Here is a 14001-nt window from a genome sequence, read left to right as displayed (position 1 = left end):
TGCTGTCTTCCTTAAATTTTCTTCTTTTCACAAGGACACCCCTAAAGATTATTTTGTATTTCCCTACACAGCATGACTGAGGTCGCGTCTAAGCCAACTAGCCCATACCACTTTATCATTTTAGGTTCTGGTGGTTTAATGACCCAAAAGTATCACTGTATTGCTTTTCCATTTTTATCATGAGAGCAAAAATCTCAGAAAAATGTTTAAGCCAATATTTTCAGATGATACAAAATAATATATTTTGAAGTGTCCTGTGATAAAGGAATTGGTTTTTGTCCCTGTCAATACTTATGGTTTTGGTACATAATAACTCTGGAGAAATCAGGGCGATTTAATAAAAAAGAAATTGACTTCTTTCAAACATGCACTGGAATTAAGTCAAAACAGTACTGAGTGGTTATTGTCATTTTCAGAACCAATATCGAGCATGAATCAGAGCCATAAGGAGAAATAGCACAAAAAAAGTAATGCTTTCTCCAGAAATTAAAATTATGACTACGCCTTGACTTGAAAAAGATGCTCATCAAAGCAGAAGATAAAAAGATACTCAAAAACCTTCATAAAAGTTCAGAAAACATGCATAGTACTTTTAAATGTATTTAAACTCCGAATCAGCATTTAATTTTAAAATGCCTAGAGCAGTTAGAATGAAACTACACTTGAAAAAGTCTGATTAAACTTAAATTAGCAGTATCTTTGTTATTATGTAAATTTTGGCTAGTCTTCAAACAACACTGTAATAAAGAACAACTGAATTATGGATAAGAGATGTTATGTTCATTATCTAGAATTACATAATCCCACCGGTAACTAAGCTGTTGGAATGTACACATTGTAGCTCAGTAATGACCAATAATATACAGTATTGCTTCTGGCTAACTTCCTAGAAATGCATTGGGTTAAGCGTACTGAAATGCCTTACCACTTGCTGGAACTGTACGTAACAGAATGACTGACTGTAGGAAAATATAAAGGATTGTACGAATGTTCCGAAGCAAGCATCCCTCAGTAACTGCAGCTCATGATGAAAGTTGTTTCAACAGCAACTATGGTGTGTTAATCTTCACTCAAGGAGTCTGAGTTGGTGTGACAGCATGCACGTTTACATACATATCACAGTCTGATGCTATGGATAATGATAGAGGCTCTGACTTTCTGTCCAGAAATTGCTCAGTCGGAGTCATTTTATATTGTGAATGCATTACCATTAAGATCTTGAATTATCAGTGTAGATCGCAAAAGCATAGAATCATACAGCACAGAGGAGCCTTCAGCCAATCAAGCCTGTACCACCAAATGGTAAATCTACATTAATCTCACTTTCCAACACTAGGCCTATAGCCTCGACTATTATGAAATTTCAAATGTTCATCCAAGTACTTTCTAAAGATTGTGGGATTACCCACCTCCCAGGCAGTTTATTTCAGACCCCCACCACCCTCTGAATGAAAAAGCTTTTCCTCAAATCATAGAGTCATAGAGATGCACAGCACAGAAACAGACCCTTCGGTCCAACTCGTACATGATATCCCAACCCAATCTAGTCCCACCTGTCAGCAACCGGCCCATATCCCTCCAAACCCTTCCTATTCATATACCCATCCAGATGCATCTTAAATGTTGCAATTGTGCTAGCCTCCACCACTTCCTCTGGCAGCTCATTCCATACATGTACCACCCTCTGCACAAAAAGGTTGTCCCTTAGGCCTTTTTTATATCTTTCCCCCCTCACCCTAAACCTATGCCTTCTAGTTCTGGACTCCCCCACCACAGGGAAGAGACTTTGTCTATTTATTCTATCCTGCCCCTCATGAAAACAGCCCCAGCCTATTCAACCTCTCCCTATAGCTCAAAACCTCCAACCCTGGCAACATTCTTGTAAATTCCTTCTAAACTTCCTGCCTTCCACCTTAAATCTTTCATTTAAGGGGAATAGCTACTTTCTGTCCATCCTATCGATGCCTCTCTAATATACCATATATTAATCTTATACACCTATTGTGTCCCCCCTCAACCTTCTCTGTTCCCAGAAAGCCACCAGAGCTCTCTTCATAACTAAAGCTCTCCATCCCAAGCAATATCCAGGTGAACCTCTTATGCATCCTTCCAGTGCAGTCGATCCTTCCAGTAGTGGATGTACCTACTAGAGAAGGTGCAAAACTTGACCTCTTAGAAAATAAGGCAGGGCAGGTGACTGAGGTGTCAGTGGGGGAACACTTTGTGGCCAGTGATGGAAAAGGATGGACCAGATCTAAAAGTTGAAATTCTAAATTGGAGAAAGGCCAATTTTGATGGTATTAGGCAAGAGCTTTTAAAAGCTGATTGGGGGCAGATGATCACAGGTAAAGGGACGGCTGGAAAATGGGAAACCTTCAGAAATAAGATAACGAGAATCCAGAGAAAGTATATTCCTGTCAGGGTGAAAGGAAAGGCTGGCAGGTATAGGGAATGTTGGATGACTAAAGAAATTGAGGGTTTGGTTCAGAAGCATATATAAGCTATAGACAAGATAGATCGAATGAATCCTTAGAAGTGTATAAAGGCAGTAGGAGTATACTTAAGAGGGAAATCAGGAAGGCAAAGAGACGACATGAGATAGCTTTGGCAAATAGAATTAAGGAGAATCCAAAGGGTTTTCACAATACATTAAGGAAAAAAGAGTAACTAGGGAGAGAATAGGGCCCTTCAAAAGTCAATAAGGTGGCCTTTGTGTGAAGATGCAGGAAATGGGAGAGATACTAAATGAGTATTTTGCATCAGTATTTACTGTGGAAAAGGATATAGAAGATATAGACTGTAGGGAAATAGATGGTGACACCTTGCAAAATGTCCCTATTACAGAGGAGAAAGTGCTGGATGTCTTGAAATGCATAAAGGTGGATAAATCCCCAGGACCTGATCAGATGTACCCTAGAACTCTGTGGGAAGCTAGAGAAGTGATTGCTGGGCCACTTGCTGAGATATTTGTATCATCAATAGTCACAGGTGAGGTGCCAGAAGACTGGAGATTGGCAAACGTGGTGCCACTGTTTAAGAAGGGTGGTAAGGACAAGCCAGGGAACTATAGACCAGTGAGCCTGATGTCGGTGGTGGGCAAGCTGTTGGAGGGAATCCTGAGGAACAGGATGCACAAGTATTTGGAAAGGCAAGGACTGCTTAAGGATAGTCAACATGGCTTTGTGTATGGGAAATCATGTCTCACAAACTTGATTGAGTTTTTTGAAGAAGTAACAAAGAGGATTGATGAGGGCAGAGCAGTAGATGTGGTCTATATGGACTTCAGTAAGGCGTTCGACAAGGTTCCCCATGAAAGACTGGTAAGTAAGGTTAGATCTCATGGAATACAGGAAGAAGTCGCCATTTGGATACAGAACTGGCTCAAAGGTAGAAGACAGAGGGTGGTGGTGGAGGGTTGTTTTTCAGACTGGAGGCCTGTGACCATTGGAGTGGCACAAGGATCGGTGCTGGGTCCTCTACTTTTTGTCATTTACATAAATGATTTGGATGTGAGCATAAGATGTACAGTTAGTAAGTTTGCAGATGACATCAAAATTGGGGGTGTAGTGGACAGCAAAGAAGGTTACCTCAGATTACAACATCATCTTGACCAGATGAGCCAATGGGCTGAAAATTGGTAGATGGAGTTCAATTCAGATAAATGCGAAGTGCTGCATTTTGGGAAAGCAAATCTTAGCAGGACTTATACACTTAATGGTAAGGTCCTAGGGAGTGTTGCTGAACAAAGAGACCTTGGAGTGCAGGTTCATAGCTCCTTGAAAGTTGAAAATGCTAGAACATGGTTGATGGAATACAACATGAATATGTGTGAAGCTATTCAACCTAGCAGAGAAAGAAAGGCAGAAAACACTCCAAGTATTGAGTGGCTGGGAAATGAGGGTGCCCAAACAGACCTTGGTGTCCCTGCCCACAAAATGTTAAAAGCCAGCTTGCACACAAAGAAACTAGGAAGGCAAATGGCTTGCTGGCCTCCTATCACTTAGGAACTCAAACATAAGGGTTAAAAAGCAGATAGGATAGTGAAGAAGGCATTTGATATGCTTTCCTTTATTGGTCAGAGTATTGAGTACAGGAGTTGGGAGGTCATGTTGTGGCTGTACAGGACATTGGTTAGGCCACTGTTGGAATATTGCTTGCAATTCTGGTCTCCTTCTTATCGGAAAGATGTTGTGAAACTTGAAAGCTTTACAAGGATGTTGCCAGGGTTGGAGGATTTGAGCTATAGGGTAAGGTTGAACAGGCTGGGGCTGTTTTCCCTAGAGCGTCGGAGGCTGAGAGGTGACCTTATACAGGTTCACAAAATTATGAGGGGCATGGATAGGATAAACAGGCAAAGTCTTTTCCCTGGGATGGGGGAGTCCGGAACTAAAGGGCATATGTTGAGGGTGAGGGGGGGAAAGGATATGAAAGAGACCTAAGGAGCAACGTTTTCAAACAGAAGGTGGTAAATTTTTATGGAATGAGCTGCCAGAGGAAGTGGTGGAAGCTGGTACATTTGCAACATTTAAAAGGCATTTGGATGCGTACATGAATAGGAAGGGTTTGGAGGGATATGGGCCGGGTGCTGGCAGGTGGGACTAGATTGGGTTGGGATATCTGGTCGGCATGGACGGGTTGGACTGAAGGGTCTGTTTCCGTGCTGTACATCTCTATGACTCTAATCCTCACCTTTGGACTGACCAGCCAAGGGAGGTGAAAGTGAGGTCTGCAGATGCTGGAGATCAGAGCCGGAGATGTGTTGCTGGAAAAGCGCAGCAGGTCAGGCAGCATCCAGGGAACAGGAGAATCGAGGTGTCTTAGAGACAAAAGAATGACTTCTCCAACTCCTGATGTTGCCTGACTTGCTGTGTTCTTCCAGCTTGCCTTGCCTGCATCCAACCTGTGGGTTTCAGTAGGATCACCCCTCATTCCATGGTACAGTGGAGAGTGCAGGTGCAGGTCCTCAATATCTCCTAATGGTATGGTCCCACCATCTCGGGACAATGTGGTGGGCCTCTGTTGCCCCCCTCACCTCTCCACCCCCCAAGGTAGATGTATCTTTCATTGGATTGGAGAGCTTGGGCTGTTTGCAATGCATCTCAACAGGGTCTACACTACTGCAGCAGGACATTTTTACCCCTATATTTGAGTTCCTAAGTGATAGGAGGCCAGCAAGCCATTTGCCTTCCTAGTTTCTTTGTGTGCAAGCTGGCTTTTAACATTTTGTGGGCAGAGACACCAAGATCTGTTTGGGCACCCTCATTTCCCAGCCACTCATTACTTGGAGAGTTTTCTGCCTTTCTTTCTCTGCTAGGTTGAATAGCTTCACACATATTCATGTTGTATTCCATCGACCATGTTCTAGCATTTTCTCCCTGATGGCATTGTGGGTGTAACTGCACCAAAAGGATTGTGGTGATTCAAGAAGGCAGCCTTCTACCAGCTTCTGAAAGGCAATCAGGAATGAGAATAAAATGATGCCACATGAATGAAAGAGAGTTGTCAGAAGAAGAATTCTTGGAGCAGGGCATTGTGGTTTAGGCATGCTTTAGGATACCAGTGTTTGCACATTCTGCTGGATAACTGCACAAAGGAATTGAACAGGGTCTTTAAACATTGAGAGTGGGTGTTTGGCTAAAAGATACAAACACTGGAAATATAGCAGGAGACAAGGCCAAGACCACAGAGAGAATGGAAGAACACCCACTGTGGAGTAGGGTTGTTTTAGTTATTAGAAGATCTGGTTTTCTTTTGCTGACTTGAAAAATATTATTTTTATCTTTATTAAATGAGTAAAAATACATTTTTTGGATATCTGTTTGGGTGGTTGGGGAACCAAAGTGGTCTCTCAAAGGATTTTGAGCTATTTGTGCACTTCACTGCTTTTGTGGTGGTTACTCATTTATTAGCTGATTTCCTTCAGCAAACATAAAATATGTTGCTTTACAGTTATTTTTAGAGGTACCAAAAATGTTCTAGATAGCCTATTTTCTTATTAGTAGAATATTTGAGCCTGTCACACTTATTTGGCACATTAGACACTTTTCTGTACAAAATGGATATGTCACAGGAATGAAGACAAAATGTAATATTTCTTACAGTCAAAAATATTACAACTAACACAATTTTCATTCATTTTACACAGATGGTTAACAAGTGAATTTTAGTTTCTTTGTGTTTATCATTTGCAATTGCACTTCTTTGGGAGGGTAATTCAAAATACTCAAGCTGAACATCTTTAGGTAACATGCAAATTCACAAAACTGATTCTTTTAAAATGCATTTAGCTATAATAAGCTTTACCTGAGCAATTAACACATTTTGCAATGTTTCTATTAATTGCAAATGTTGCCCAATGCAGTTAAACAAGTCCAACACAGTTACATTCTGTATAACTGTGTTGGGGCTAGTAAGAAAGAAGGGGTTGCTGACTCTGGAAATTTGTTTTCTTCACAGGTTTTCTGGGCTCATTGTATAAATGCCTTGGTCCATTCCATCATCCTTTTCTGGTTTCCACTAAAGGCACTTGAACAAGGTATTTCATTTTTACTCTCAATGTAATTAGAGAACACATGCTTTTTTTCAAATTTGCTCACTTAGGAAATATATAACTTTATTGACTCTCGAGGCCTGTATTACTAATTTACTTTTGAAAAAGTAAAATAAAATGATAATTATTATAGGATATAATTTAAAAGTGTTGGTGAGTAAAGTCTTGATCAACAATTATTTGTGACAGAAACCTCAAATTTGGACAGAACTATTTTTTCATTTACAGTTACCTGATACTGTTACAATGTACACTTTATATGAACATTGCAGTTTTCTTAGTTCAGTTTTGTCATACATACTAGCCAACTATCTTTTAATTTCCTTCCAATCAATTTCTTTATTTCTTCTGAGAGTGCTGACTCCTTGCTGTCATATAGTTGTATCAGTTATTCTCTCGTATATCGTCCAAGTTATAATTTATTCATTGTAAATCTTGATTTTGAGTATTTCCCAACTATTTGACCAAAGCAAGTACACCAGAGGGCATTACTGATGTCTCTACACAAAGCAGTTGCTGCAGGTGTTGCTAAATGTTAATCAGATGTCAGAAAATTATTTGAATTATTTTACTTTCCCTCCTTTTCAAACCAATGAATGCTGGAGGTTGTTAATCTACTGTATTCTGGACTGGCTAAAGTCTGTTAACTCAACATGTTTTCACTTAACTAATCATGCAGTCATGTGTTAAGCCATTTGGAGTTTACATTTGTTTAAAAACCAAATTTCATGTTCTACCAGTCAACTACTTCCCTCTCCAATACGATAGGATTTCAGAAATGATGCACAATGAAGTAATTTCATCTTTTTCAGTTTTATGAGATTATAAAGGAAATATTTGCTAATTTTGAAAATAATGAACATTTCAATCTATTTATGTGATTCTGTTGCTTGGACTGACTTGGAGTTTTACTTTGAGAGGCCACCATAACAAGATCCAATCTTGATCCAATCTGATTCACTGTATGTGGTCAACAACTGGCTAACTTCGTGGAATATAGTAAAGACTGTGGATCCTGACAATATTCCACTATAGAATTGAAGACCTTTGCTCCAGGACTAGTGCTTAGACAAGCTAGACCACAGGCATCTCCCCCAATAATGTGGACAAGTACCCATGTATGTCTGTCCTCAATGAGTAGCGAAAGTCCATCTGGCCAGTTTCCACTGACCGTCATTAGCAATGCTCCCTCAAAACTGTGCATGTCAGCTGCCATTCATTGTTTATTGCATAGCAATTGGTGTCAGCACGCCATACACAACATTGACTTCCAGTTCCAGAAATTGCTGCCATACATATGCTTTAGAGTCCATGCAGCCACTAAGAAAATTAGAGGCAGTGCAGACCAATAGCAAAGTGATGCAAGATATCCTGGGCAGTATTACCAAATGGCACTTGAACAACAATGTGCAGTTTGGATTCTGCAGGATCACCTGTCTCTGGACCTCATTAGTCTCTTAGTCCAAACATGGATGACAGATCTAAATTCCAGGGGCGATGTAAGAGTGATGTCATAGAGTCATAGAATCTCTACAGTGTGGAAGCAGGCCATTTGGCCATCGAGTCCACATCGACCCGAAGAAGAGCATCCCACCTGGACCCATCCCCCTACCCTCTCCCTGGAATCCTGCATTTCCTGTGACTAACCTGCATATCCCTGGATATATGGGCAATTTAGCAACACAAATCCATCTAACTGGCACATCAAGGATTGCGGGAGGAAACTGAAGCACCCAGAGGAAACTCACGCAGACAAGGGAAGAATGTGCAAACTCTACACAAACAGTCACCCAAGTCACCGAACCTCAGTCCCTGGCGCTGTGAGGCAGCTGTGCTGACCACTGAGCCACCGTGTCACTCTCACTCTCTTGGAACTCAAGTAACAATGTACATTCGGAATGAGGAGAAGCTTTCCATGAGCTGCAGTCATACCTAGCACAAAGGAAGATGGTTATAGTTGTTTGAGGACTGCAGTAGCTTCTCAGCATTCCTCATCCTGAGGTCAGAAATAGAGATGTTTGCTGCTGATTGCACAGTGTTCGGTTCCATTTAAAGCTCTTCAAGAATAAAGCAGTCCCTTCCTACATGCAGCATATGAAACATTTATGCTAATTCCAACAAAAGAGAATTTTATCACGATCCATTGGCAGTTAGCAGCATGTCCATCATTTAATTCCCCACCATCAACATCCTGAACATTACCATCATTACAATCCTTTTTGAGACACCAACATTTATAGAGAAATTCAAAATCTAAATTACCTACTAGAGTCATAGAGAGGTACAGCACGGAAACAGACCCTTCTGTCCAACTCGTCCATACCAACCGTATATCCCAACCTAATCTAGTCCCTCTTGCCAGCACCCGGCCCATATCCCTCCAAACCCTTCCTATTCATATACCCATCTAAATGCCTTTTCAATATTGCAATTATAGTGGCCTCCACCACCTCTTCTGATAGCTCATTCCATACACGTACCACCCTCTGCATGAAAATGTTGCCCTTTAGGTCTCTTTTATATCTTTCCCCTCTCACCCTAACCTCCAGTTCTGGACTCCCTCACTCCAGGGAAGAAGTTTATCTATTTATCCTATCCATGTCCCTCATGATTTTATAAACCTCTATAAGGTCTTCGATGCTGCAGGGAAATCAGCCCCAGCCAATTCAACCTTTCCCTATAGCTCATCCTCCAACCCTGGCGACATCCTTGTAAATCTTTTCCAAACCCTTTCAAGTTTCACAACATCCTTCCGATAGGAAGAGACCAGAATTGCATATAATATTCCAAAGGTGGCCTAGTCAATGTTCTGTACAGTCTTCTTCACTATCCTAACTACCTGCGACTCCACTTTCAAGGAGCTAAGAACCTGCACTCCAAAGTCTCTTTGTTCAGTAACACTCCCCATTACCTTACCATTAAGAGTATAAGTCCTGCTAAGATTTGCTTTCCCAAAATGCAGCACCTCACATTCATCTAAATTAAACTCCATCTGCCACTTCTCAGCCCATTGGCCCATCTGGACAAGGTCCCTGTGTAATCTAAGGTAACCTTCTTCACTGTCCACTTCACCTCCAATTTTGGTGTTATCTACAAACTTACTAATTTATACCTCTTATGCTCACATCCAAATCATTTATATAAATAATGAAAAGCAGTGGACCCAGCACCTTGAGGAACTCCACTGGTTACAGGCCTCCAGTCTGAAAAACAACCCTCCACCACCACCCTCTTCTACCTTCGCATCAGTCCTGTATCCAAATAGTTAGTTCTCCCTGTATTCCATGAACTCTAACCTTGCTAACCAGTCTTCTATGGGGAACCTTGTTGAACACCTTACTGAAGTGCATGTAGATCACAACATTCACTCTTCCGTCTTTGTTACTTCTTCAGAAAACTCAATCAAGTTTGTGAGACATGATTTCCCACACACAAAGCCATGTTGACTATCCCTAATCAGATCTTGCCTTTCCAAATGCATGAACAACCTGTCCCTCAGGATTCCCTCCAAAAACTTGCCCACCACTGATGTCAGGCTCATCAGTTTATAGTTCCCTGGCTTGTCCTTACCACCTTTCTTAAACAGTGGCACCACGTTAGCCAACCTCCAGTCTTCTGGCACCTCACCTGTGATATCCTCAGTAAGGGGCTCAGCAATCACTTCTCTAGTTTCCCACAGCATTCTAGAGTACACCTGATCAGGTCCTGGGGATTTATCCACTTTTATGCTTTTCAAGACATCCAGCAGTGCGTTCTCTGTAACATGGACATTTTTTAAGATGTCACCACCTATTTCCCTACATTCTATGTTTTCCATGTCCTTCTCCACAGTAAACACGATGCGAAATACTCGTTTCGTATCTCACCCATTTCCTGCTGCTCCGCACAAAGGTCACCTTGCTGATCTTTGAGGGACTCTATTTTCTCCTGTTACCCTTTTGTTGTTAATGTATTTGTAAAAACCCTTTGGGTTCTCCTTAACCCTATTTGCCAAAGCTATCTCATGTCCCCTTTTTGCCCTCATGATTTCCCTATTAAGTATACTCCTACTGCCTTTATACTCTTATCAGGATTCATTCGATCTATCCTTTCTATACTTGACATATGTTTCCTTCTTTTTCTTAACCAACCCTTCAATTTCTCTAGTCATCCAGCATTTCCTACACCAGCAGCCTTTCCTTTCACCCTAAGAAAAATATACATTCTCTGGACTCGCGTTATCTCATTTCTGAAGGCTTCCCATTTTCCAGCTGTCCCTTTACCTGCGAACATCTGCCCTAATCAGCTTTTGAAAGTTCTTGCCTAATACCGTCAAAATTAGTGTTCCTCCAATTTAGAACTTCAACTTTTGAATCTGGTCTATCCTTTTCCATCACTATTTTAAAACGAATAGAATTATGGTTGCTGGCCTCAAAGTGCTCCCTCACTGATACCTCAGTCATCTGTCCTGCCTTATTTCCCAACAATAGGTACTAAGGGAATGCTACCACAAGATTCCCTTTTTTTTAAACAACTTTACTGCATATACACAAATAATTAAAGCAGGTATCGCCCACTAAACATTATGTTAAAAGTTGTCAATTACTCCTTATGCTAAAATAGAAACATGATCATTCATATTCTCAAATGAGAACATCCTCTTTCCATTTTGGCTTCCCTCTTCAGAAAGTCTTTGTCTACTCATCCAGCTTTTGAAAAGTCTTTCATGTTCTTAAACCAAATCAAAGTGCCACAGTTCTAAGGAATTAACTTTTACTCTATGTTTCTGCTGTCCTCTGGGCTTTGAGATTTCTGGAATCCTTTCACTAGCCTCTAACTTAGCGACTCCCCACTGCTCTTTAATTACCTCATGATTTTGAAAATTCCAGTCAAAGTGTGGGTCTCACTGCACTCTGGCTAAGTGCTTCCGCATCAGAAATTCTCCTGATTTTTGATGACCCACTTACCTCTGGTGTCTGGCAATTTCCAACTCTTGGCAAACTCTTTCACTGCATGCTGAATTCAGAACTTCGCCTTATTATCTTGGGTGATTTCAACTCCAATTCCCAAATATTTTTAGGAAAAATCCAACAGACAACTTCCCAGAATACTGACCAAGACTCTGGCAATTTCTAAAGTCCAGCATTTTAATGATCTTATCCTTCCAAATTTAATCTTCCCAAAACAAAAGGTTCCTTCTAAAATGTTCATAGAGTCATTGAGTTGAACAGCATGGAAACATTCTTTGGTCCAACTCATCCAGACCAACCAGATATCCCAATCTGACCTAGACCCATTTGCCAGCATTTGGCCCATATCTCTGTAAACCCTTCCTTTTCATATACCTATCCAGCTGCCTTTAAAATATTGTAATTGTACTTGCCTCCACCACTTCCTCTGGCAGCTTGTTCCATACACACACCCACCCTCTGCATGAAAAGGTTTCCCCTTGTGTCCTATTTCAATATTTCCTCTCTCACCTTAAACTTATGCCCTCTAGTTTTAGATCCCCCACCCTAGAAAAAAAAAGCCTTGGCTATTCACTCTATCTATGACCCTCATGATTTTATAAACCTCTTTAAGATCACCACTTAACCTCTGACGCTCCTGGGAAAAAAGCCCCAGCCTATTCAGCCTCTCCCTTCAGCCCCGGCAACATTCTTGAAAATCTTTTCCGGGTCCTTTCAGATTTAACAACTTCGAATAGAAGGGCAACCAGAATTGGTATGCAGTATTCTAAAAGTGGCCTTGCAAACATTCTGTACAGCTGCAACATGACATCTCAACTTGTATACTCAATATTCTGAGCAATAAAGGCAAGCATACCAAACACCACAGTTACCACCCTGTCTACCTGCGACTCGACTTTCAAGGAACAGTGCACCTGCACTCCTCAGTCTCTCTGTTCAACAGCAGTCTCCAGAACCCTGCCATTAACTGTATAAGTCCTGCCCGGGTTTGTCTTACCAAACCACAACACCTCACATTTATTTAAATTAAACTCCATCTGCCATTCATCGGCCCATTGGCCCATCTGATCAAGGCCCCATTGGACTCTGAGATAATCTTCTTCACTGTCCACTACACCACCTATTTTGGTGTCATCTGCAAACTTACTAACCATTCCTCCTCTGTTCAGATCCAAATAATTTATATAAATGATGAAAAACGGAGGACTCAGCACCATTTCTTGCGGCACACCACTGGTCGTGGGCCACCAGTTTGAAAAGGAACCCTCTACCACCACCATCTGTCTCCTACCTTCAAATCAATTGTGTATCTAATTTGCTGGCTCCCCTGGATTCCATGGAATCTAGCCTTGCTTACCATGTAGAACGTTGTCAAACGTTTTATTGAATTTGGTATAGGCAGTGTCTACCACTGTGCCTTCATCAATCTTCTTTAACACCTCTTCAAAAAACTCAAGTTAGTGAGACACTATTTCCCACGCACAAAGCCATGTTGACTGTCCCTAATCTGTCGTTGCCTTTCCAGATGCATGTAAATCTGATTCCTCAGAACCTGCTCCAACAACTTAACCACACTGATTTAAGAGTCACCAGTCTGTGAACAGAGAGCTCGATGACACTGTTTATAACAAAGCAGCATGCATATGGATATGCCTTCCACCAATTCACCATAGTAGTAGTGAGATCATCAACAAAGTACACTGCAACAACTCTCCAAGGAATTTTCAATAGCACCTTCCAAATGATTGGCCATTACCATCAGAAATACCCTTAGGGAGTACATAAGAATACCATCACCTCCCCCCCCCCCCCCGCCCCAGTGACTTGTCTTTGAAGCCATACACCATTCTGATTCAGAATCATGTCATCATTCTTTCATTGTCATTGCATTTTCTTACCACAGTGCATGGACTGCAGTGATTGGGAATGACCAACAAAATGCTGGCCTTGTCAGTGACAAACAGGTTCCCTAAATAAATCAAACATAGTTCAAAGAGTAGAACCATGGATTCTGATACTTGGTATGCATCTTATGTTAATACCTCAGGAATGTTTAAATATATAACAACAGGTAAGTACCTAGCATCTCTCTCTAAACCCTTCTTCCCAGCAGCCCTCACCATCTTAAAAGCTGGAAACTTATGGTAGCTTTAGTTTAGCAATTAACTGTTACCAATATTTCAGCTAAAATTCCAAAGAGATAAAATTTATTAACTCTGAATTAAACTAAGCAAGCTGATCAATCTTGCAGTTACTTGTATTCAGTATGTACGTAAGGGTCTAGGACTTAGGAAATGCAGTTCCAAGGATGCAGTCCTGAGAACTTGTCTTTAAGTCCATTGGTTTACTAGCAACGTTTTACTGGCTAAGGCAAGCTCATCCTCCTTATTATTTTCAATTATTTTTGAGGAATTTTCTTTGTTTTCCAATATCAATTTCCCATACTTACTCTCTAGAGAACTGACACAAGCTTAGTTACTCTTCTGCTATTCAAGAACTTGT

At 41.0% G+C, this 14001-nt stretch overlaps 1 protein-coding gene across 4 annotated transcripts in view; it reads left to right on the top strand.

The window, feature by feature from the left end:
• The window catches only part of atp8a2 (ATPase phospholipid transporting 8A2), a 573039-nt gene that overhangs the window by 475541 nt on the left and 83497 nt on the right, over nt 1-14001 (top strand). For all 4 annotated transcript variants that reach the window (XM_087988186.1, XM_043691978.2, XM_043691979.2 and 1 more), the window contains one exon: nt 6457-6535. In XM_087988186.1, coding sequence (XP_087844312.1) covers nt 6457-6535 — 79 coding nt within the window. The remainder of the gene's footprint in view (nt 1-6456; nt 6536-14001) is intronic.

This window comes from Chiloscyllium plagiosum, unplaced genomic scaffold, assembly GCF_037043375.1.
Source record: "Chiloscyllium plagiosum isolate Xiang-an unplaced genomic scaffold, Cpla_swu_hap1 HiC_scaffold_6, whole genome shotgun sequence".
NCBI classification, from domain to species: Eukaryota; Metazoa; Chordata; class Chondrichthyes; order Orectolobiformes; family Hemiscylliidae; genus Chiloscyllium; species Chiloscyllium plagiosum.
The sequence above is the reverse complement of the archived record's forward strand: the minus strand, read 5'-3'. Positions and strand labels throughout refer to the sequence as shown.